The sequence below is a fragment of the Ictalurus furcatus genome, chromosome 12 (genome assembly GCF_023375685.1).
Source record: "Ictalurus furcatus strain D&B chromosome 12, Billie_1.0, whole genome shotgun sequence".
NCBI lineage: Eukaryota > Metazoa > Chordata > Actinopteri > Siluriformes > Ictaluridae > Ictalurus > Ictalurus furcatus.
This window is the reverse complement of record NC_071266.1, coordinates 3,278,035-3,304,472: the sequence shown is the minus strand read 5'-3', so window position 1 is coordinate 3,304,472 and position 26,438 is coordinate 3,278,035. Positions and strand designations below refer to the sequence as shown.

General features: G+C 41.0%; 2 protein-coding genes across 4 annotated transcripts in view; one reads left to right on the top strand and one right to left on the bottom strand.

Moving 5' to 3' along the window:
- The first annotated feature begins 5,094 nt into the window (after positions 1-5,094).
- cldn10d (claudin 10d) lies at positions 5,095-16,728 on the top strand. 3 transcript variants are annotated; one of them, XM_053637649.1, is made up of 5 exons: positions 5,098-5,837; positions 9,091-9,204; positions 9,282-9,363; positions 15,851-15,958; positions 16,113-16,728. In XM_053637649.1, exons 1-5 carry the CDS (start codon positions 5,609-5,611, stop codon positions 16,351-16,353), a joined length of 774 nt encoding a protein of 257 aa, XP_053493624.1. In that variant the 5' UTR covers positions 5,098-5,608; the 3' UTR covers positions 16,354-16,728. The 3 variants fall into 3 exon arrangements, with proteins under 3 accessions (XP_053493625.1, XP_053493624.1, XP_053493623.1); XM_053637648.1 differs by having other exon boundaries at positions 9,043-9,204; XM_053637650.1 differs by lacking the exon at positions 15,851-15,958 and having other exon boundaries at positions 5,095-5,837; positions 9,043-9,204.
- dzip1 (DAZ interacting zinc finger protein 1) overlaps positions 16,708-26,438 on the bottom strand; it is a 47,462-nt gene continuing 37,731 nt past the window's right edge. Inside the window, exons 17-19 of the mRNA XM_053637647.1 lie at positions 23,343-23,476; positions 21,125-21,293; positions 16,708-18,135 (exon numbers count right to left, since the gene is read on the bottom strand). Of these exons, the coding sequence (XP_053493622.1) occupies positions 18,065-18,135; positions 21,125-21,293; positions 23,343-23,476 (374 nt within the window). The 3' untranslated portion in view covers positions 16,708-18,064. The remainder of the gene's footprint in view (positions 18,136-21,124; positions 21,294-23,342; positions 23,477-26,438) is intronic.

Sequence of the window (26,438 nt, the reverse complement as noted above, 5' to 3'; positions counted from 1 at the left end):
ATTTTGGCCCATTCTTCTAAACATATTGTCTTTAAATCTTGTTCAATTGGATTCGAGTCAGGTGATTGACTGGGTCATTCTAACACCTTGATTTTTTTCTCTGAAACCAATTGAGAGTTTCCTTTGCTGTATGCTTTGGATCGTTGTCCTGCTGGAAGGTCCAGCCACGTCTCATCTTCATCATCCTGGTGGATGGCAGCAGATTCTTCTCAAGAATCTCCCAGTAAAGGACTCCATTCATCGTTCCTTCACTTATATGAAGTCTGCCAGTACCATGTGATGAAAAACAGCCCCACACCATGATGCTTCACCTCCAAAGTTCACTGTTGGTGTAGTGTTTTAAGGGTGATGTGCAGTGACATTTCTTCTCCAAACATGGTGTGTAGTATGACAGCCAAAAGACAACAGGCTGCTCCTCACAGAACACGCAATTAAAAAGACATTGCATGCAAATATTTCAATCATAACGTGTAAATTTATATTCTCGCTAGTGGCGAAAATGTCATTCATAAAAATGTAATTTGCAAATTAATATTTTGGTCACAATTGCGACCGTTTTAAGCACAGTCAAGCCCTGCAAAAGTTAAATTTCTTTGGTTTAAAAAAAGAAAAATTTCAATCCTGATAGTATTCCAATTTTTCTTTTATTTATGCATTTATTTATTTCTTTATTTATTTTTAATAAATGTAGCTGTAATCTGATTACTTTGTTTTCTAACCTAACTGTAACTGATTACAGTTACCCGTTTTTTGTATCCTGATTACATAACGCTGTAACATGTACTTAGTTACTCCCCAAGACTGCTTTTAATGTCCTTCTTTGAAGCAGTCTGTGATTATGCTCTGTGAAAGGCTGTTGAAGTTTTGCTGTGGCCATCCCAGCTGCTGTGTCTGTGGTATATAGGTGCAATTGTGTAGCTCTGCACATTGCAGAGATCTCAGGATCTCTGCAATGTGCAGAGCTACACAATTGCACCTATATACCATGCCATCTACAGTACCTCTTTGCAGTACCTGCAAAAGAATGGAGACCAGCTACATGCAGGTTGTGGCCCAAACTCCCCCACCCTGTGGGTTCACCTGAAAGAGGCCTCATCCTTACATTCCTGATATTCAGCACCGGGAGGTCCCTGGCTCACCTGTCATATGTGGACAAACCAATGTTTCCATTGCAACTTTTCTGGTGCAGCATACATGATCTGTGGCATAAGCAAGCTATCAGAGACTGGCAGAGAGGATTTGAACCTGTGTGACATGAGGCGTTGTACTGGGCTGGTCCAGCTGTACTGTTGTACTGTACTGGTCCAGCCTTTCTCTTGTCAATGAGGTCTAAAATGTAAGTAATTTGATATTGGCAACAGTGAAGCGTAATCTATTACAGGGTTCTTAAAATCCAGTTTCTTAAAATATCTTCAACCTCCAAACATACCTGTCTGCAATTTTCCAGTAATCCTGAAGACTTTGGTTAGCCTGTTCAGGTGTGTTTGATTACGGTTGGAGCAAAACTCTGCAGGACAGTGGACCTTGAGGGCCAAATTTGAAGAACTGACCTGATCTATCATATTGGTACAGGTGTACAGTTGGTATGCGTGAATAGATTCTATCCAAATATGGAACTACAGTGTTCATCATGGTGTTTTACAAATGAACAGTATCATAAATAGAGCTGTGGTATTGTTTCTCCTGTGATAAAAGCAGTAAATGACTATATATAGTAACATTTTAGATCTCAGTGACAAGCATATGCTATTGTATGCCAATGATAAACAATTACTGTAATATACTGTTCATTTTTATTATTTGTTATGCTTATATTGTATCTGTTCGTTTCTCAAAATGCATGAATAAAGTAGTCTTCTCCACAGATTTCTACTAGTACTAGCTTTGTAACCAGTAGAATCTCAAACTAAAAATTTTTCAGCAGCATGCTACTATAGACTACTTATTTCTATGAACATTTCAGGTTTGTATCTAGTCCCCCACCAGAGATATTCAACCTGAAAGGGAGGGGAATTTTTTTTTTTTAAATGCACTCTCTCACCCCCCATAAAAAAAGAGAAGTCTCAAACCTGAAATGTTCTGCATGCACAATATGCTTACCTAGGTACCCCATAAAAAAGACTTGAACCCTTCCCATTATAACTTGACACCAAATGTGGAACTGTGAGCAATCTTGAGCATTGCATTTGGACTTCAGTTCTAAGTCTAAGGAACAAGAATGTGGAAAATGTTTATATATGAACATGTACCTTGTAATGTGCTCTAGAGATCAGTTTTTGTTCCAAGGAGCTAAAACCATACTGAGCCGAGATATTGAGGTTTCGATAAACCGCTGTATAACCAAATTTGTTGCGCGCCATGACACAAAGATGGCCATCTTAGTTAAACCAAGTAAAATTAAAAAGAAAAACTGGTGGTTTTGCAATGCCAAAACATACTGTAGCAGTAATCACCGAAAACAAATTTAGGAAAATTAAAAATGCTCGAGCAACCTATAAACTGAGAAACAGTTTCATGGCCAGGTGTGGCCTGTTTCCTTGTTATTTCATGAGAAATTAAGGAGATAAAAGGTCTGGAGTTGATTTGAAGCATTGAATATGCATTTGCTAGCTGTTCATGGGAACTCTCAATATGCGATCCAAAGAGGTGACGATGCAAGTGAAGGAGGCCATCTGGAGACCATCTGTCCATCTCTCTGATAAGAAGGGCTTCTTAAGGCAAAAAAATTTAAATTAAAATTCTTAAATGTCTGATGACCTTAACCCAATTGAGCATGTTTTTCACTTACTGAAGACAAAACTTCAGAAGGCAGAAGGACCAATAAACAAGCAGCAACTGAAGGCAGCTGCAGTAAAGGCCTAGTAAAGCATCTCAAGGGAGGAAACTCAGCATTTGGTGATGTCAGTGGGTTTAAGATTTCAGGCAGTTATTGACTGCAAATTGTCAGTTATTGACTTTTTCCACCCTCAATATGTTACAGCATTACAACATATAAATATAGCTGCAAGCAGCAATGAAGGGCCCAAGCACTATGGTGCCATTGCCACCCAGTGGGTATATGAAAACTATGCATAGTGAAGCAAGTGTTGTAGAGTAACTTGTTTTGTGCTGATGTCTTAGGTTAAGCCCAAGTCTAAGGCTTTTTACAACAGCTTCCATGTCCAAATGTACAGCTCATATTTGTTGATATAATGCATGAAGAAGATAAGAGTTATATGTTCTTATCCTTATTAGCTATTAATTAATTGTAATGAAGTAATGTGTAGTTGGAAATTCATGAAACTAAGCATGTATCCTCAGAATGACTTGTTCTCCATATGTACAGTTTTGAGAAGTTTGGGCTTTGTACACACAAGATATAGGCATATTAGTCATAATGGGCCACATCCAAAAAAATATGTCAGATCATATCTGCTAAACGATTTAACAGATTAATGTATGGACTTCAATGTTTGGATTTCTTTAATGTGTGGATTTCTTGAGTTAATACCAAAGTCTGGTCAAAATTTCATGTGAATAACCTCATTGAAAATATGTTTACTGAACAAAATATTGACGTGTTCAATACACTAATATATATATATATATATATATATATATATATATATATATATATATATATATATATATACACACATACACACACACAGTTGTGCCCAAAAGTTTGCATACCCCTTGCAGAATCTGTAAAATCTTAATACTGTTAACAAAATAAGAGTGATCATAAAAATCCCATGTTGTTTTTTATTTAGTACTGTCCTGAATAAACTATTTCACATAAAAGATGTTTACATATAGCCCACAAGACAAGATATTAGCTGAATTTTAAAAATTGCCCCGTTCAAAAGTTTACATGCCCTTGATTCTTAATACTGTGTGTCGTTACCTGGATGATCAACGACTGTTTCTTTATTTTGTGATAATTGTTAATGAGTTCCTTGTTCGTCCTGAGCAGTTTAACTGCCCACTGTTCTTCAGAAAAATCCTCCAGGCCCTGCACATTCTGTGCTATCCCCATCATATTCTGCATATTTGACCCCTTTCTAACAATTTGTTTATTTTGTTTAAAGATCTTTTTTTTTCCTCATTTAGTACTGCCCTTCAGATGCTAAATAATATAGTTACATGTCTCCCAGAAGACAAAATACTAACAAGTTACACCGAACATCCTGTTAAAAAATTTACATCCCCCTGGCTCTTAATGTATCGTGTTACCTTCTTGAGCATCAGTGAATGTTTGCAACTTATGTAATAGCTGTGTATGAGTCCCCCAGTTGTCCTCAGTGTGAAAAGATGGATCTCAACATCATATAGCCACTGTCTGGAAAAAAAAAAGAAAAAAAAGAAAGATGCCTAGGGTGCCTGCTCACCTACGTGAACATGCCATAGGCCTGCTGAAGGAAGGCATGAGGACTGCAGATGTGGCCAGTGCAATAAACTGCAATGTCTGTAATGTTAGATACCTAAGACAGTGCTACAGGGAGATAAGAAGGACAGCTGATCATCCTTGCAGTGGAAAATTACATGTAACATTGTGTCCCCGCAGATGTGATCGGGAACTGGCAAATGCCTTGGTTGAAGAGTGGAGGAACATCTCACAGCAAGAACAGACAAATCTGGTACAGTCCATGAGGATGAGATGCACTGTAGTACTTAAAGCAGCTGGAGGCCACACCAGACAGTGACTGTTTATATATTTACATCTAGATGTGTTAAACAACTTAGAACCTAGAAGAGAAGAATGCAACAGTTTGAAGATGTCAGTGGGTTGCCGGCTTGATGCAGTTATTGCAATCAGGGTATGCAGCTTAATATTAACTGATATTTACTTTAAGACTCTTCTAATACTTTTGCTCAACTAAAAACTGGGTGGTCTGCCACCAAAGGTGCCATGAGCTAAACTGTTTAACACATCTGGACTTCTTCCACATACATGAACTCACAGATGCCATAATTGATTAGTGACAGGGGAGAGAATACCACCAGAATTCCCACCCAAACTTATAATCTTCTGATGAACTCTTCTGTTGTGACACTCAAGCCTATCTGCTATTGTATTTTTTAACAGTGCAAAGGTACGCCATTACTAGGATTCATCACTATCTCTTATCTTAAACAAAAACTGAAGTCACAACTTAACATATACTATCTAAAGCTGGGGCTGATATCCAAAATAAAACTATGTGCATAACTTTTCTTCTTAGAGGGCACTGACAGGTTGGTTCCATGGGAAAGAAATAAGGTAATCTTGGCCCCTTCTCTGACCCTTATGATATCCTATACGATAGGGGTAATGTCCTTTTGTCATACCAAACAAGTGGTAATTAGAGAAACTGCCCTCATCAGAAAGTCTAGCTCAGTTTTGGGTAGATACACCCAGATATGAGTATCTGCTTACTATGCAATACTACGGACAAAGTCCAGTTTCAGCTTAAGCATACATAACAACCTAAGGGAGGTTGTCTTTCAGAGCCAGATGCCTCAGTGTTCTTTTCTCTTCCATTATCATGCTTTTTTGGCAATTCATTTACAGCTTTGTTTGAAAAACTTAAGCATGATATTTGCATCTCTTGGAGCCTCTCTTAGATTGTAGTATGAAGCCAGAAAAATGAGTCGCACAGCTGTGATGTACATAGAAATTGGGTGCTTATTGTGTTGCATTTGTGGATGGATATTGATCTGTTCTACTCTGCCTACTGAGTACTGGAATTTCTCTGAGGTAGGTGATGCTGTACTCACCACGGTCAACTACTACTCCAACCTGTGGATGGATTGTACATCTGACACGACTGGTGTTTCTGACTGCAAGTACTATCCTTCCATGATGGCCCTTCCAGGTAAAGACCTGCATAATACTTGAATTCTCACAATAAATTATATTAGCATCTTATTCAAATGAAGTCTTAAAATAATATACATTCTGGTCCATAAATACTTGGACATCGACAAAGGTATTGTTATTTTAGTTATGTATCACAGTATATTGGTGTTTAAATAATTAATAAAAAATAAAGAAAGAATATGGCCCCAACATACATAAGTCTTTCAGCTTTAATTTAAGAGAATTCTAAAATTCTAACAGGGTGAACAGTGCAGGAATTACAGCACTTTTTGTATGTGGTCTCCAACTTTTTAAGTGGCCAAAAGTAATTGGACAAACTAACAATCATAAATGAAATTGTCATTTTCAATACTTGGTTGCCAATCCTGATGTCTGGAACCTGTAGGCATCACCACATGCTGGGTGTTTTTCTTAGTGATGCTGTCAGGCATTTACTGAATAACTTGGGATATTTTTGAACTAGGCTTTGAGTCACCGTCCATCTACAGTCATGTTACTATGGCAACCAGTAGAAGTCATGCCTACTCTCCATCACAGATGTTTGCTCTACTCTGAGCAAGGTACTCTGAGCAAGCAAAGAACGCACGGAAGGCAGCCGGCCCGGAAGGAATACCGAGGCGAGTGCTCAGAGCCTGTGTGGTGCAGCTGGCTGGGGTCTTTACGGACATCTCCATCTTTCAATCTGTCCCTGTCTCAGACAACGGTCCTCACCAGTTTGAAGACTGACACCATTGTGCCAGTACCAAAGCACTCCACTGCCTCGGCCCTCAATGACTTCCGTCTGGTTGCACTCACCTCTATCGTTGCAAAGTGCTTTGAGAAACTGGTCCAATCACACTTAAAATCCTGTCTCCCTGCCACATTGGATCCACATCAGTTTGTCTATCAACGCAATAAGTCAACAGAGGACATCATCTCTATGGCACTCCACTCTGCATTGACCCATCTAGACAGTCGAAACTCATTCGTCAGAATGCTGTTCATTGACTTCAGTTCAGCATTTAAGACTGTAATACCCTCCAAGTTGATCTCCAAGCTCAGCCAGCTTGGTATCAGCACTTCACTCTGCAACTGGACTCTGGACTTTCTAACTAACAGGCCCCAATCCGTTAAGTTAGACAACCTCTCCTCCTCAGTCATCACCCTGAATACCGGCGTGCCACAAGGCTGCGTGCTGAGCCCACTTCTGTACTCCCTGTTCACCCATGACTGTGCTACTGTTTATGGCTCCAACTCCATAATCAAGTTCGCAGATGACACCACGGTGATAGGCCTGATCAAGGACGACAATGAGATGGCCTATAGGGATGAGGTTCAGCACTTGGCCAGATGGACTGCCAGAAATAACCTGGAACTTAACATCAAGAAGATGAAAGAGATCATCGTGGACTTCAGGCAGACTGGAAGCCAAGCACTCACTCCCATCTACATCAACGGAGCTGTAGTGGAACATATGCCTGGTTTCAAGTTATCACCTGGTCCCTTAACACCTCCACCATAGTCAAAAAGGCACGGCAGCGCCTTTACTTCCTAAGGTGCCTCAAGAAAGCACACCTGTGTCCTAGGATCCTGGTGGACTTCTATCGTTGTACCATTGAAAGCATACTCACTAACCGCATCTCAGTCTGGTACGGCAACTGCTCCGCTTCCGAGCGCAAAGCACTCCAGCGCAAGCGTTGCCTGGGACGGACAAAAAACATCATTAAGGATGCCTCCCAATGGCATCCTAACAATGCACTTTTCACCCTCCTCCCTTCCGGCAGGCACTACAGGAGTCTACATTCCCGCACAAGTAGGCTCAGGAAGAGCTTCTTCCCCGAGGCTGTGACCCTGCTAAACTCAAACCCTCCACTCTAAAATTCCACATCTTGCACTATACTGCACTGCTTAGTACTTTATTGGACAGTTATTTATTGGATAGTTACTTGCACTATTCATATTTGCACTTTCTGTACATTCACACTATTTAACAATGTTCTGTATATATAACATGTTACTTGCACTATTCATATTTGCACTATCTGAACAACCTCACTGTTTAACTATGTTCTGTACATATATCATCCAACTGTATATACGTTGATGTTCATACTGTACATACCTCTCATCTGCAATCCCTACTGTCTATATTTAATATATTCACTGATACTGTATTTTCATAACTCCACTGTACATACTACTTGTATGCACTTACGCTGCAATACTTACTCCTGCACTTTCTGTATATATATATATATATATATATATATATATATATATATATATATATACACACTTGCACTTCTGGTTAGATGCTAACTACATTTCATTAGCTCTGTACTTGTATTCTGCTTAATGACAATAAAGTTGAATCTGATCTAATCTAATCTCATCTAATCTACCTGCAACTTCATAGTACAACGACCGGCGACTTGCAGCGATAAAATCGCTGAATGTATGAACGTAGCATAATGCACCATCCAATGCATTTTGAGGCATTTTGAGGCCTGCAGCTGAGCAGATAATACAATGCATAAAATATGCACTTCATCCTGCTGCTTGTGTTAGCAGTGACATCATCAAAAAAATACAAGGGAACCACTGGCAGCCATACATGCCCACGCCATAAGATGAGGTGGAATGCTTCAGATCAAACACAGTTCCTTCCCCTCTCCATACTCTTCTCTTCCCATCATTCTGGTACATGTTGATCAGAAACGTATACAGAACTGTACATATATATATATATATATATATATATTTTTACAAACTCTAATAAGGTCTTCCTTTGTTTAAGACTGATTAAAGGTTAACATCTTGCGGTAAACTCCCCTGGTGAAGAATTCTCTTGATTGTTGACACAGATATGCCTAGCTCCTGGAGGGTGTTCTTGATCTGGCCAACTGTTTTCTTTCACCATGGAAAAAATTGTTCTGTCATCCACCACAGTTTTTCTGTGGTCTTCTGGGCCTTTTGCTATTCCACCTTTTTTGTGGCCTCTCTTGTCCAATTACTTTTGGTCCCTTAAAAATTGCCCAAATTACAGCTGAAAGTCTGCACTTTGAGCTCATATTCGTTATGTAATTTAAACTTAAATATACTGTGGTAAACAGTTAAAATAACGTTCACTGTACAAATATTCATGGGGCTGAAAATATATGTAATGTTATAATAGTTGTATTTTGTGGATTTCTTGCTTAAGCCCTGCACCCTTTCTTCAGTTTTCTTGCATGTCTGCCGTGCCCTGGCCATTGGCTCTGTAATTCTAGGATTTTGGGGGGCTGTGCTCACCTTTATTGGAATGAAGTGCACGAAGATTGGGGGTTCTGAACTTGTTAATGCAAGAATAAAATTAGCAGCTGCCTTTACCTATATAGCATCAGGTAGGACATCGTATTTCATTTTAGATATTGTGCTATTCTGTTTATGAATACACTGATGCAAAAACTTTTTATCATAGGAGTCAGTGGTATGGCAGTGTACTCCATGTGGGCAAACAGAATCCGGGCAGAATTTGTGGATGCAAACTTTAAGCCACAGAAGTAAGTGATTGCAAAAACTTGGAAATAGTTTCAAGCTATTGTAATTAGTGGTTGAATTGATAGGCCAGGGCAATTAATTAGTCTGATCGCAAACATTTCATGGTAATAAGCATCAGCTGATCAGCTTGGCTGCAGTTGATTAATAAAAGTGCTTGAGCACCCCCTTTGTCCTCCCCTGCAATCGCATACTGCCTTCACACGCAATGAAGAATCTCAGAGAAAGCACTGGCATTGGAGTTCCCAGAGAACAAATGGTAAGGCTAAATTCTTAGCTCTCAAAAAGTTCATTAATTTAATTAATTTTACAACCCCTGGCGAAAATGATGGACTCACCAGACAGAGGATGTTCACTCTGCTTTTTTACTTTGTAGCAAATAAACAATTCACAGATATGACACAAAACTATTTTTGCTTAATAGCTGAACATTCTGGCTTCATAAAACATACCTCAAACGAGTTTAATTAATGGCAAAAAAAAAATTCCAGACCAAGTAGAGGAAAAAAATATGGAATTACACAATGTTGAGGAAAAAAATATGGAATCACCCAATGTTGAGGAAAAAAATATGGAATCACCTTGTAATAACCCAAAAAGAGTTGTCAACGGAAAGGATTATAAAACTCCTTCAAGAAGGAAATCCAACACAGAGTGTGGTAAAAGATGTTGATTGTTCCCAGTCAGCTGTGTCTAAACTTTGGCGCAAATATAAACAAAATGGGAAGGTTATAAAAGGAAAACATACCAAGGAAGATGGCAAACATCAGGATAGAAATCGTTGGGGTTACGCATGTAACCCTGTTCCCTGAGAAGGGAACGAGACGTTGTATTTAGCATAACAGTATAGGAGCGCCTTGTGTGCGTGACCGGTATCTGAAGCTTGTGTAAGATCATGCCTCTACTTATAGGCCTGCCATGATCAGGTGACGTGGCAAGTAAGCGTGTCGCATGATATATATATGGCACCTGTGAACCACGCCGCCAGCCTCTATTATCTGAATAAGACGCAATTCACAGGCCTGCCCTGGTATGACAGTGCTATGCAACGTCTCGTTCCCTTCTCAGGGAACAGGGTTACATGCGTAACCCCGACGTTCCCTTTCAAAGGGAACTTCAACGTTGCATTTAGCATAACAGTATGGGAACGGGAATACCCACTCCGTCATACAGAGGGTATGGCCTGTTCAAAAATACCCAAGCCCGAGGGTCACTGAAGACACTCGAGCCCGGGGTGGAATGAATATCCAGGCTGTAATAACGAATGAATGTGTGTGGTGTAGACCACCCTGCCGCCGCACACACATCCTGCAAGGATACCCCTTTGGAGGAAAGCCTTCGACGAGGCGACCGCCCTAGTGGAATGAGCTCTTATGCCCAGAGGCGTGGCGAGACCACGCGCCTCGTAAGCCATAGAGATTGCTTCCACTATCCAATTCGAGATGCGCTGCTTTGACACAGCATCACCTTTACTGTCGCCACCAAAGCAGACCAGCAGCTGCTCCGACTTACGCCACTGGCCGGAGCGGTGGACGTAAGTACAGAGAGCCCTTACTGGACACAGCAGGTGCATCCTCTCTCGTTCCGGTGTGCAGAAAGCCTGCAAGACCACAGGGTGGGCAGCCGATGTAGGCACTTTAGGAATATAATCCGGCCTAGGATACAGGAAGACCTTGGCTAATCCAGGGGCAAAGTCAAGGCAGGAAAGAGCAACAGAGAGAGCTTGTAGAGCTCCCACTCGCTTGAGAGATACCAGGGCCAGTAGGAGAGCTACCTTTAGAGTCAGAAGCTTCTCAGAGGCTGACTCTAAGGCCTCAAATGGGGCCCCTGACAGACCTTCCAAGACCACAGAAAGGTCCCAGGAAGGTATGCACGGCCTCAGATGGGCCTCAGCCGTCTGACACCACGCATGAACCTCGAAGTTAGAGGATGTTGCCCCACAGAGGCTCCATCAACAGGGGCATGGCTGGCCAAAACAGCGGCCACGTAAACCTTGATTGTAGAAGGAGCCAACCCTGCTGAGAAACGTTCTTGTAAGAACTCCAGGACTGTAGCTATTACGCACTTCACTGGGTCTAGCTGACGTTCCTCACACCACAAGACAAAAAGCTGCCACTTGAGCACATACAATTTCCTTGTGGATAGTGCTATAGCGTTTAACATGGTCTCTACAACCTCAGTTGTCTCCTCGGAGGCGAACACATCCACTTCCGCTTGTCCGAACCTCCGCCATATGGACTCCATCACTTTCGGATGGAGCCTCCAACCCTTGGGCCTCAGCCCCTGCCATGACAGGATGTCTGCCCCTACATTCCGGCTGCCCGGAATGTACATTGCACTCACTGACAAGAACTTCCCCCAGAAAAGGATTAGTTGCGCCTGCCTGAACAGGGGGCGTGAATGTAACCCTCCCTGGTGGTTGATATGAGACCACCGCTGTGTTGTCTGACACAACTAGCACATGGTGACCTCTCAACTGAGGAAGAAAGAATTTCAGTGCTAGGAACACGGCCCGCATCTCTAGGCGATTTATATGCCAATCCAGATGAGGGCCGCTCCAAAGACCGTGAGCTGGACAGCCATTTAAGACTGCACCCAAGCCCGCGAGGGACGCATCTGTCATTACCGTCTTGCGGTAAGGAAACACCCCTAGAGTGTGACCCGAGGCTAGAAACTGCAGGCACCTCCAAATACTCAGAGCACCTAGGCATCTCCGCGTGACACTGATTACACTCAGAGGTTTCATCCTCGGATGAAACCCCCAACTTTTCAGCCACCACTGAAACGGTCTCATGTGCATTAGGCCCCACGGTATGACATTGGCTGCTGCTGCCATAAGGCCCAACAGTCTCTCATAGAGACTGGAGGGGATGGCCAGACCAAGCTTTATCTTGCTCAAAGTTTATAGGATCGATCCTACGCGTGTTGGGGATAGAAACGCCCTCATCATAGTAGAATCCCATATAACAACTAGAAAAGTTGTCCTCTGCACTGGAGAAAGCATACTTTTCTTGAGGTTCAACCTGAGCCCCAAGCTCCTCATGTGGGCGAGAACAACATCTCGATGTTGAATCACCTGTTCCCTGGATCGTGCTAGAATTAACCAGTCATCCAGGTAGTTCAGTATATGGATGCCCTGGAGTTGCAAGGGAGCCAGAGCAGCATCCATGCACTTTGTGAAGGCGCGAGGGATAAAGCTAGCCCGAAGGGAAAAAATTGGTATGTGTTGTCTCCAAACGCAAACCTCAGGAATTTCCTCTGACTGGGTGATATTCCTATGTGGAAATATGCATCTTTCAGATCTATCGTCACAAACCAGTCCTCGGACTGAATCTGTGGCACAATACGTCTGAGCGTCAGCATTTTGAACCTGTATGTCCAAAGAGTATGGTTCAGATGACGCAGATCTAAAATTGGCCGCATACTCCCATCTTTTTTGCGGGCCAGGAAATAACGGCTGTAAAAACCTCCCTCCCTTAGGGAACGGGGTACAAGTTCTATGGCCCCTTTGTCCAAAAGGGAACTTACTTCCTGCGCTAACATTGGGCTCTGCTCTGTGCTGACAACTGTGGTGAGCACACCGCTGAACCGGGGGGGGGGGGTTCGAGCTCTGAACTGGACCCGGTAACCCTTTTCTATGGTAGACAGAACCCATGGAAACACATTTGGCAGTAGTTTCCATGCTGCCAAATGGTTTTTCAGTGATGTTAGCTTTTCCACATTTTGTTGGAGGGAACGCATCAGATTTCTGTCGCCCTGTGACAGCTCGCTGACCAGGGAAGGCTGAAAACGTGGGATGGCCTTGGCCAGGGCAGGCCCTACAGTAGCACTGGGGGCTAACTGCCCTAACAATCTCATGTCCCCTGATACATCCCTCCGTGGCCCATCAGGACCGTTCCTTCCTTGCCTGCTTTGCTTTTATGATCATTCTTAGATCAGGCCTCTTAGCAGGCTGTGGCTGTGGCCGCCTGGTCCCCCTGGCTTTCTGCGGGGGGAGGCGGGCCACCACACTCGCCTTCTGCGCCTCCCTCGCATTAGTGCTGGCCCGGGCTACACTCATGGAGGCCCGGGCGAACTCGACAAGACAGGGAAGGAACTGGCTGAATGCCGCCGTTTACTGTTTTGCCTCGCGAAACCTGTCGGCGATGGCATTAACCGTGCCGCCAAACAGGCTGGAAGGTTTAACAGGGGCATTCAGCAAGGAGACCTTATCTTTGTCCCCCGTTCCTGAGAGGCTGAGCCATAGGTGCCTCTCCGCCACAACCAGGCTACCCATTGAACAGCTGATATGACGGGCCGTTTGTTTGGTCGCCTGGAGAGATAAATCTGTGGTGCGGTGCATTTGGTGCAATGGCACCCTCTACCGACTCCTCGGAGTCAGCGAGGGTGTTTTGGCTTTCCATAGGGGAAGGAGTCGCCACGACGCAAGCTCCAAAGTCAGGCGGAGAGCCGGACCCGGAAGACAAAGCAAGAGATAGAGCAGCGCTCGTCTCCTACTCCTCTTCTGAATCCATATGAGAACCCCACGATCTTAGCCGGCTTGCTGACTCGGCAGCAGCCGGCCCAGATCCGCGAGGCTCTGAAACCCAACTCCCTTTGGACGAGAAGAGAGCAAGCCGAGAGCGGAGCTGCCTAATCGTGAAATGTTCACAGTCCTGACAGTCAGACCCCTCGAGGGCTGCTGTCGCATGCTCTACGCCCAAACGCTTCACACAGAAAGCATATCCATCTCCTCCCGTGATGAACCAGAAGCAAGGCATAACACAATTCCTGAAATCTTTCTCGCTCATTATTTCCCTCTCTTTTCTTTTCTTTTTTCTAAAAAAGGGATACAAAAGTTTAGAGATTTTGAGAAAATATCAAGTAGAAATGAAGCGTTTTGTGTCACACAAACAACAGACATGCAGTCTCGCTGAAGATAATAAGGCTGGCGGCGTGGTTCACAGGTGCCATATTTATATCATGCGACGCGCTTAATTGCCACGTCACCTGATCATGGCAAGCCTATAAGTAGAGGCATGATTTTACACAAGCTTCAGATACCGGTCACGCGCGCAAAGCACTCCCATACTGTTATGCTAAATGCAACATCGAAGTTCCCTCTGAAAGGGAACTCAAAGCAATATGGCTTGAAAAATAGAAAATGCACAACAAAAATGAAAAACAAATGGTCGGAACAAAGAGTCAATGTTTGTGACAGAACTGTAAGAAATCAGCTGAATGAAATGGGATTTACATACAGAAAACCAGCACTAAAACCTAAATGAAAGAAAACAAGGTTATAGAGAAGCAATCATGGAGTGTGGAGGATTGGATGAAAGTGATATTCAGTGATAAATCACGAATCTGCATTGGCCAAGGAGATGATGCTAGAACTTTTGTCTGGTGCCGTTCTAATGAAACATATAAAGAAAACGATCAAATTTCCCTGCTCATGTATGATATGAGGTTACATCTCAGGTAAAGGACCAGACGAGACCTCTACAGACAATGCACAGGTGTACACTGAAATTTTGGATACTTTTCTCATTCCATCAATAGAAAATAGTTTTGGTGATGATGAAGTCATTTTTCAGGACGATGATGCATCTTGCTACAGAGCAAAAAGTGTTAAAGCTTTTCTTCAGGAAAGGCATATTAACTCAATGACAAGATCAGCAAACAGTCCAGATCTCAGTCTGATTCAGATTTATGGGGGAAATTAAAAAATCGGTCCATGATAAGGCTCCATACTGCAGAGCTGATCTGTCAACTGCTATTCAAGGAAGTTCAAACAACTTGATGGAGAATATTGTTTATCATTAGTGAAGTCCATGCTTCAAAGACTTCAGGCCGTTATTAAAGCATGATGAGGAGCAACAAAGTGCTAATTGTGAATTTTTTTTTTTTTAATGATTCCATAACTTTTTCCTCAACATTGAGTGACTCCATAATTTTCCCTCTACTTGAAAAAAATATGCCATTAATTAAATCAATTTAATTGAACTTGTTTGAGGTATGTTTCATGAAGCCAGAATGTTCAGCTATTAAACAAAAATTGTTTTGTGTCATATGTGTGATTTGTTTATTAATTATGAAGTAAAAAAGCCAGATGAACATCCTCCAAGTGTGGTGATTCCATAATTTTTGCCAGGGGTTATAAGCTACCATTTATAAGATAAGCAGTGTATACTCTAGCCTCTATATAATTTGTTTGAACCCTGTCTTTTAGTGAGATATTTAGTGAGTTTAATCTAAGATAGCTTACAACATCCAAAGCAACAAAAGCATAAAGCTTTGCAGACGGCAGACCACATACTTGCATAGCACAGGCATGCTCATTGTAGATTAGGGCTGAGTGATAGCAGGTGCCATGAAAATAAAATATCTAATCCACGTGAAAGCTCAATTAAACTGAAATTGAAATTAATAAGTGTCACTGGTTTTGCACAACCTGTGCATGCTCTTCATATGAACTCTTCTGAGACTTAATATTTTTCTTTTTTTTTTCAGATTTGAACTTGGTGCAGCATTATATATAGGATGGGGAGGCTCCAGTTTGGTTATATGTGGAGGTGCAGTTTTGTGTTATTTCTCTGGGAGAGAGGGGTTCAGCTCAGGGTAAGGTTAATAGACAGTAAACTAAAGAACAGTATTACACAGAAATAATATAACATTAACAAAACAGATATTCTTGGTGCATCTGACAATTTACCATGACAATTCCTTCATGACAAAAAGGATCCCTAATGGCACTTTTCAATACTCTCCTCAGATCAAATGACACACTGCTTCAGGCAGATGATTACACAAGAGCTCGATCAAGAGGGACATATGTGACAGCTCGAACCAGAGGGACCTATATGTTGTCCGCTTACTCCAAGCCCACTACAGCAATCATGCCCCCCTTATTCCATTCAGGCAGAGAGAGCAAGGGAACCAGGAGGACACAAAAGACATACAGAACCCGCAAGACAACAGCCTCCATGCAGTTCAACATGGATTCATATGTGTGAAGCCCATGTTTCAGAAACAATATATTGAGTGTCTCTGATTTAGGTGCTTAAAGGTGTGATGCAGTCATAGACAACTCATCAAGAACAGATATCCAGGAAAAGATAAAGGGGCAGTGGTGGCTTGGCGGTTCAGGCTCTGGATTACTGATTGGAAGGTTGGGGGTTCAAGCCCCAGTACTGCCAAACTGCCACTGTTGGGCCTTTGAGCAAGGCCCTTAACCCTTTCTGCTCCAGGGTCGCTGTATCATAGTTGACCCTGCAGTCTGACCCCAGCTTCCTAACATGCTGGGGTATGTGAAGAAAATAATTTCACTGTGCTGTATTGTATATGTGACCAATAAAGACTCATTATCATAACTTGGGATGAAATTTAATGATGTGTTTTTATAGTAAACTCCAAAAAATTGTATAAAAGCATGCATCATTCTCTGAAAATGTAATAAGCCCATTCAGTACAAACAAAAAAACAAAACCCTCCATGTAGTGCATGCCATTCGATAGACAGACAGATAGACTTTTTAACATTTACAAAAAGAGTAAGTGTACTTTAATTGCACCACATACAGCATATGTAAGATGCAAGATGTTTAAACCGCTCTCCTTAAAGGGAGAACCCTCTCTTTTTCCCAGGCCTAACCTCATTTTTAGTTGCCCTTACAAGACTTTACAAATTTCTGTTAATCACTTCTTGCTGCAGGTGAAAACTAATAACTACAGCTCTTGTAATTAAAGAAGTGTTATGTGTTTTTTTTTATAGTACATGTATGTCAAAGGGCAACAAGGTACAATAAAAAGTTCACATAATCCATTCACAGAATTTTTTTTTTGATTTTTTAAAATATAATTGTTCATGTGATGTTGATAATAATGCTAATAGCAGGATCTTTTCTTAAAAAAGATGTACATGAGCATGTTCTGTGGCCAGTGGACTGGGATTCCATGGGACCCAGCAAAAGATTTGCACAATCGTATGTTTTTTCTTCTCACGTGGCCAGGCAGATATGAAGCTTGCGGGAGAAAGGGAGGGCACATTAACAAGAAAGCATATTAGACACAGAGGCATGTTCACACAGTGCTGCACAATGTGCTTACATGTTTACTCATTCATCTTTAGTAACTGCTTCATCCTGCTCAGGGTCACTGTGGTCTGAATTACTTGTTTGTTTACAGGTGCGACCAAAAAATATAACTGTGGGTCAAATTTTTGCAAGAGCAGTGGGCGATAAGTCAGAATTCATTTTGGGAGTCAATGGGGTAAACAGTTCCATGTACACATCAACAGATACATAATATTATACATGCATGGTCTTAGAAATAGAAAGTAAAGCACAATTTAACTGTTTACACACTTTTTCTATGGAAAAAAAATCCCTTAATATACACTGCAAATTCACATAAGGTTTCAATTTCATGTTTAAAAAAAAAAGAAAAAGAAAAGTTTAACAGTATATATATCAAGGACATTGTTGAGTACAAAGAAAAAAGATATTGCTTTTGTGGTCCCTGAATTGTTTTGAACTTCACCACGCATATTAAGCATCTTGAGTATTATTACAGTTACTTGAATATTTATGTGTACGACTTGCAGCATATTAGCACGACATCTCCAAACATGCTCAATCAGCAGCATTCATAATAAAGAAATCTGTTTAGTCCATTTTATTCCATGTGTTAACTTTTGGAATTATCATTGTTTTTTACTAAATGGTATTTATGTGCCATCTAAATCGTCCCAGTCACTAATTGTCTTCAGAGTGCTGCCAGTGCCAGTAGATTTAAGACCTGAAAAACATACAAAAGCACACAAAAACTCAAATGCATATAAATACAATCAAAATAGTCTCATGTGAGGGAGTATAGTTGATTGTGTACTGGCAGAAGTAGAGACAAAAAAAAAGTCTCAAACACAACAACAAAAATTTACATTTGGGGTACAGGTATACAGGGGTCTACATTAATGATCCTGTACGTACAGTAGGTAGTCAAACAGAATACCTATTAACAAACCAGTCACATGTTTAAGTCATTCACAAAATTACCACCAGGTGGCGAAAAGAGATAGTTTGCAAAAGACTGTAGTTGTGTCCCAAATGATGCACTATGCACTAATACACTACGCACTAATACACTATGCACTATGTACTCAACGGTGTAGTGTATGAATTTTATAAGGTTATTTTTTCATTCAACATTGAAGTCGGATAGCCCCTCCCCCTCCCGCTATGTAATTAAAGCTGTTACAGCCGAGTGCATGAAGTGTTCAACATTCCACATTTTGTTTTTTTCGGTCTATTAAGTGCATCATCTAGGTATTTGAAGTGTACTTTTTCTATTTTGAATTTTCAGTGTGAACACACTATTCGTACTATTTATACTACAAAACGGCAAAGAATAGTGAATCGGGACGCAAATTGGGACGCACCTTGGAATTGTGACGCTTTCACGTTATGATGACTGTAAATGGAGGTAAAATATAACAGAATAAATTAATAGTAATAAAATGACTTATTTTGCCAAATAAAAAAATCAGCAGTGACTGGTTTCATGTTATTGTTATTTTCAATGCTTATTAGAACAACACAGTGGACTCAGAAGGAAAGTATGGCTTATATAAGTGTTACACAAGTTGACTTTTTTGGTTCAGTGTTGAGAAAACGGCTGTTAAAGATACTGATTGTAGAATTTCACCTTTGCTGATTAGAAATAACACTTTTTTGTAACAGTAACTAATTTATCAGCATTTACCCGAAAACTCTACTACACAATTGACTACATATAAACTGGATGTGACTTCTTTGTGTGAATTATATTATAGACAGAGATGTGATGAGAGGAGGGCAGATAGAGGAGATATTCCTATTGTTCTTCATCGCACGTATTTTACACCTCAATGCATTAACGCTTCTTTTATCTTTTTTCATGTACTTTCCTTATTTATTCGAGCTATGGGTAGCTGGTTACGTCTGTTTTATATGGTTGGTAAATAATAATATGGCACGCTCTCCTTTACCTTAGCTAATGAGTTTATCTGAGTTCTCCCTCTCTGACACTGAACTTTTTCTCGTCTCTGACAATTTGGATCACAGGAATGTGTCGTTCTCTCCTAGTTTCTCTTATCTTGCAAAAACATGCTACCGATGTACCCAGAGCCCCACCGTTTTTACCTTGTACGATGATCACATTGTTGCTGAGGCACCTGATTGTCTGATAAATAAACTCGTCTTTTTTAATAAACTGAGACTTTGCTATCTGCCATTGTGCATGTGTCTTATGTCAACTCTCCCGAGCGCTCAAAATAACGCTTTTTATTCTCATCCTCATCAATTTCATATTTGATATTTTCTACAACCTCAAAAGACTTTCCAACAATGCTTTTGCACGGAATTTTCCCTCCATGTCTTTTTACTGTATTAATGTCTCTGTTGTAAGCTAGCGTAACACATCATGTGACACATTCTGACGAATCACATTGCCAGAAATTAACTTTTAACTTCTTCAGTCAATGAAATTCTGTCTCCTTGTTTAGGTCGTCCTGTAGTTTCTCACTTTTGGTGAGCTCTAAAAAGGAAATGACCGTATTTAGACTAGCTATCATGATGCTCAATGATATCAAGAGCAGAGGTTCTCAACCTTTTGTAACTAACTCTAGTGTTGTGTCATGTCTTTGTAAGAACAAAGACACCGCATTTTCTCATTTGCACTGAATGAGCTGTTGTGTTGCTAAGTCCTGTTGTTTATCGGCTTCCTCTCACTCAGGTTTACTAGTGGGGTAGGGTAATTAGTTCATGCCTAACACAGTGAATAATACTTGATCAATGGTTTGATCAATGGCACACCGGTACACCTATACATTCATGCAATTATCTAATCAGCCAATCATGTGGCAGCAGTGCAATGCATAAAATTAGCTAGATATGGGCCAGCAGCTTCCAGTAACGTTAAAAATGTGCTCTCTGTGAGCACAGACGAGCTGGTTTGAGTATTTCTAGAACTGCTGATCTCCTGATATTTTCATGCACAACAGTCTCTAGAGTTTAGAGAAATTAGAATTTAGTGAAAATTATGTCCATGTGCTACTGGGGACATGTGTGCACCCATTTCGGAGGATGACATGGAGCATGATTGAGAAGTGTATGTGTGTTGCCAGTGCTGCTAACTTCATCACACCTTCCTTGTGTCAACAGTCCAGGCTGGTGAAGGTGGTGTAATGGTGTGGGGAATGTTTTCTTGAATGTTCACTTTGGGACCGTTATTATCAATCAATTATCGACTGAATGCCACAGTCTATTTGAGTATCCTGCTGACCATGTGCATCCCTTCATGGCCACAATCTACCTATCTTCTAATGGCTACTTCTAGCATGACCACGCACCATGTCACAAAGCAAAAGGCATCTCAAACATGCTGTGTCTTTCCCAATCACCGGATCAGAACCCAATCGAACACCTCTTGGATGTAGTAGAATGGGAGATTCACAGCATAAAAGTGCACCTGAAAAATCTACAGGAATTGGGTGGTGTAATCATGTCAGCATGGACCAGAATCTCAAACCAATGTTTCCAACATCTGGAATCCACGCCATGAAGAACTGAGGCTGTTTTAAGAGCACAGGGAGGCTCTACAGTGATTTACAATTCCTCACCGTTATAGCGTAATTATTTACAATTCCACTCTGTGAGAGTGCAATGATTTATCATTTTTTCTTAAAAACGTATCGACGTAGTCATTTTTTGTTTTTGCAATTATTTAATAAGTTATAAGCTGTACATACCTGACTCTTGTCCTTTGCCAGTAAAAGTTCCCCACACACTAGTGCTGGTGTCAAGACTCTTGTCTATGCTCTTTCTCACAGGGGCAGGACTGGATGTGTGTGCAGCAGAAACATCCTCTAGAGAAGAAATTTCCCAGTCATCATTGTTATCATCCTCGAAATCAGTGCGCTGTAACACATGAAGTAACAAAGTTTTGTCCCATAGAATCACATTAAAACATCCTGCATAATAATAATAATAATAATAATAATAATAATAATAATAATAATAATATTTTATTATAGGTGCCTTTCATGGGACTCAAGGACACATTAATAGCAATAAAACATAAAATGACAGGAGGCCATCAGTTTGGCCTAAAAACACAGAGGCCCTCAAAGCAGGCTTAAAAACACCACAACAATAAAAAAAAAAAATACATAGACACGGTCACTGGAAAGCCTGTCTGAAAAGGTGTGTTTTGAGGCCAGATTTAAAAAAAGAGTTTCACAGTTTCGGATATCCTGCGGAAGCAGGCTCCATAATTGAGGGGCTGTGTAGCTAAAAGCTCGAGAAGCCATAGAGGGCAAACGCATGCGAGGGAGAAGTAAATTAAGTGAAGATGATGATCTAAGAGTACGGCTGGGAATATATATGGAACAAAGATCAGACAAATAGGAAGGAGCCAGGTTGTGCCTTATAGACAAGAAGTAAAATCTTAAATTAATGTGGTGTTTAACAGGAAGCCAGTGCAAATGTTGAAGGACAGGGGAAATGTGCTCAACTGACAGAGTTCTATACATGAGTCGTGCAGCCAAGTTCTGAACTAACTGAAGTTTATGTAAAAGTTTGAGAGGAAGACCATAGAGTAGAGAATTACTGTAATCAATGCCTGATGTGACTAGGGCATGGACCATTATGGTAGTGCACCTTGTTGAGAGCTGGACGAAAATGGTTAATGTTATGTATATGGCAGTATGCGGTTCGAGTGATATTATTAATGTGAGCTTCAGATGACAAAGTATTGTCAAAGATAACACCCAAGCTCTTAACCTGTGTAGAGAGGGAGACTGGAGAATTGTCAATAGATATAGAGAAACCATTTGACTTTGCAAGATTATTTTTTTGAACCAACAAGTAGAATTACAGTTTTGTTGTTTAAGGAAGTTTAAGGAAGTTGTCTGAAAACCAAGTTTTAATTTCAGACATACAATTAGAAAGAGAGGGCAGAGGACATTTCCAGAGTTATGCTGATGACCCCCAGCTCTGCCTGTCTTCTAAGCCCACTTGTGTTACACAAGTGGGCTTAGAAGACAGGCAGAGCTGGGGGTCATCAGCGTAACTCTGGAAATGGATGCCAAATTTTCTGAAAATACTATAAAGCGGAAGGAGATAAATAATAAATAGCAGGGGGCTCAAGACTGATCTCTGCGGGACACCAGTAGTGACTTGGGATGGTTTTCATCGGAACTGCCTTAATTGTACAGATTGAGTGCAACCCGAGAGATAGGATTTAAACCAAGCCAAGGCAGTACCAATAATTCCTATAGATTGTAATTTATCTAATAGGATATTGTGAGAAATAGTGTAGAATGCCACAGTTAAATCCAGAAGAATTAATATACAGTAGATAGAAGCCCTGAATCAGCTGTTACCAGTAAGTCATTAGAGATTTTAACAAGGGCAGTCTCAGTACTATTATATAAATGAAAACCAAATTGAAATTGTTCGTATAGGTTCATATGAACCTGAGTAGCAAAAACTTTGTCCAGAATTTTAGATAGAAACAAAAATTTTAAATTGGGCAGAAATTATCAAAGTTATTTGGGTCAGCACCCGGCTTCTTGAGTACAGGAGTTACTGTAGCAGTTTTAAGTGTATGTGGAACTGTAGCATTGATTATTGAAGAATGAATAATATCAGTGATTAAAGAAGAACGAACTGATATTGTCTAAGTGGGTTGGGGTATTTCACTCTTAAAAAAAAAACAAAAAAAAAACCCAAATAAGCCTCAGTAACTAGAACTCCAGACTAAAATGATGGTAATTTTCTTGAACAGACTAACTCTGATTTTGCCATTTTTGCAGTTCCAGCCGAAACCTATTTTGACAAACATACTGGAATTTATTGATATACCTTTGCATTAAAGTACATCAAAATAATCAATATTTTTTGTAGATCTAATTATAGAGTTTGGTGCTGATGATATACCACTTAAAATAAACTAACAGGTCTTACTTTAATCTCCCACACTGCATCATTTGTTTTAGTGAGTCCAGTAGGTATATCTGGGATGGCAACCCCGGCTGTCTTTTTATGGCCTTGGTCTGCAGGCTGCTGCTTGAGATTATTGCTTAGTGCCTTCATATAACCTATGGAGAAAAACACTGGATTAGACACACATACATTTCAGCATCTGTGTCCCTCAACTCTGTCTTAATGAGGAATGTGTTGAATTTTGTATTACAAAGTTCCAGAAATTAATTGTTTCACATTCGCTTTAACACAGATGAGAATACTATACAATGCTGAAGCCACTTCCAGATATGATTATAAATGGAATAAGGTATCTGCAATGTAATGATTTAGAACTCAACACTGTTTCAGTGTAATTATATAGAACTCTGCACTGTTACAAGATAATAATTTAATACTCTGCACTGTTACGGCACGAACTACAACTCCACACTCTTAGAAGGTAATGATTAAGAAAGTTGCACAGTTACAGCATAATGATTTAGAATTCTGCATTGTTTAAAACTGACTGATTTAGAATTAAATTAGATCCTTTTGACACACTTACAGTTGCAATCAAAATTATTCAACCCCAATTGCAAATCAGGTTTATTTAAAAAATTTACAGACGTTCAGCTGTTTGCAATGAACAAATCAAACAAAAGCGATTGAAATAGTTCAACACAATGAATGCTTCAAGTGGTTTCCACAAATTCAACTAAAAATGCAACTTATGACTTCTCCAGTCTCAAAATTATTCAACCCCCTGAGTAGAATCCCTCACAGCAGCACAAATATGTAAAACAGGTGTTGTCTCAAGCACACCTGATGCAACTAATCAATGACTTCATTAGTTGCACCAGGTGTGCTTGAGCTGGAAGACATGAAATACCTGAATTGGCTAGGAGTTTGTTCAGAGCACACTACCTGGACGTGGCAGAAAAAGGAAGCTATCAATGGCTGCAACCAGATTTCTGAGAAGGCAGGTTGTGAAAAACCCTCAAAAAACTGTAAAAGACCTGCAGCAAGATTTTGTGGCAACAGACACTGAGGTTTCAGTGAGCACAGTAAGGTGCGTAACTAAACGCGGAAGGTTTCCATGCCAGAACTCCAAGACGAACACCACTACTGATCCAAAAGCACAAGAAAACTCGGCTCAAAATCATATAAATAAGCCACAGAAGTTTTGGGATTCTGTTCTGTGGAGCAATGAAATAAAACTGGAACTTTTCGGCACGATGGATCAGCAGTATGTCTGGAGGAAGAAGACTGAAGAAAGTACACTGTCCACAGTCAAGCATGACAGTGGCTTGGTGATGCTCTGGGGTGGCTTTGCATCCTCTGGCACTGGAAACTTGCATCATGTAGAAGGCAAGATGGATTCATTGAAGTATCAGGAAATCCTAGGAGAAAACGGCTGTCTGTGAGGAAGCTGAATCTTGGGCGTCATTGGATCTTCCGACAGGACAATGATCCCAGCATACCTCAAATTACACCAAGGCTTGGTTACAGAAACCTGCAAGGTTACCTGCAAGATTCTACAGGGCCATCACAGTCACCTGACTTGAACCCCGTAGAAAATCTCTGGTGGGATTTGAAGAAGGCGGTTGCAGCACGCAAACCCAAGAATATTACTGAACTGGAGGCCATTGCTCATGAGGAATGGGTTAAGATTCCTCAGGAACGCTGCCAGAAGCTGGTGTCTGGCTATGCATCTCGTTTGCAGCAGGTCATAACAGAAAAAGGGTGCTCTACTAAGTACTAAAGATGCTTGCCATGAAGGGGTTGAATAATTTTGAGACTAGAGAAGTCATTATAAGTTGCATTTTCAGTTGAATTTGGGGAAACCACTTGAAGCATTTGTTGTGTTGAAGCAGTATTTTGAAATCAAAGTGTTATATATATATATATATATATATATATATATATATATATATATATATATATATATATATATATATATATATATATATATATATATATATATACACACACACACACACACACACACACACAGTATCTCACAAAAGTGAGTACACCCCTCACATTTTTGTAAATATTTGATTATATCTTTTCATGTGACAACACTGAAGAAATGACACTTTGCTACAATGTAAAGTAGTGAGTGTACAGCTTGTGTAACAGTGTAAATTTGCTGTCCCTTCAAAATAACTCAACACACAGCCATTAATGTCTAAACTGCTGCCAACAAAAGTGAGTACACCCCTAAGTGAAACTGTCCAAATTGGGCCCAAAGTGTCTGCCAGCACTGCTTTAACCCTCTTGGGCATGGAGTTCACCAGAGCTTCACAGGTTGCCAGTGGAGTCCTCTTCCACTCCTCCATGATGACATCACGGAGCTGGTGGATGTTAGAGAACTTATGCTCCTCCACCTTCTGTTTGAGGATGCCCCACAGATGCTCAATAGGGTTTAGGTCTGGAGACATGCTTGGCCAGTCCATCACCTTCACCCTCAACTTCTTTAGCAAGGCAATGGTCATCTTGGAGGTGTGTTTGGGGTCGTAATCATGCTGGAATACTGCCCTGCAGCCCAGTCTCTGAAGGCATTCCGAAGTACATGTCGGCATTCAATCCCTCAATGAACTGTAGCTCCCCAGTGCCAGCAGCACTCATGCAGCCCCAGACCATGACACTCCCACCACCATGCTTGACTGTAGGCAAGACACACTTGTCTTTGTACTCCTCACCTGGTTGCCGCCACACACGCTTCACACCATCTGAACCAAATAAGTTTATCTTGGTCTCATCAGACCACAGGACATGGTTCCAGTAATCCATGTCCTTAGTCTGCTTGTCTTCAGCAAACTGTTTGTGGGCTTTCTTGTGCATCATCTTTAGACGAGGCTTCCTTCTGGGACGACAGCCATGCAGACCAATTTGATGCAGTGTGCGACATATGGTCTGAGCACTGTCAGGCTGACCCCCCAACCCCTTCAACCTCTGCAGCAATGCTGGCAGCACTCGTACGTCTATTTCCCACACACAACCTCTGGATATGACGCTGAGCTCGTGCATTAAACTTCTTTGGTCGACCATGGCGAGGCCTGTCCTGAGTGGAACCTGTCCTGTTAAACCGCT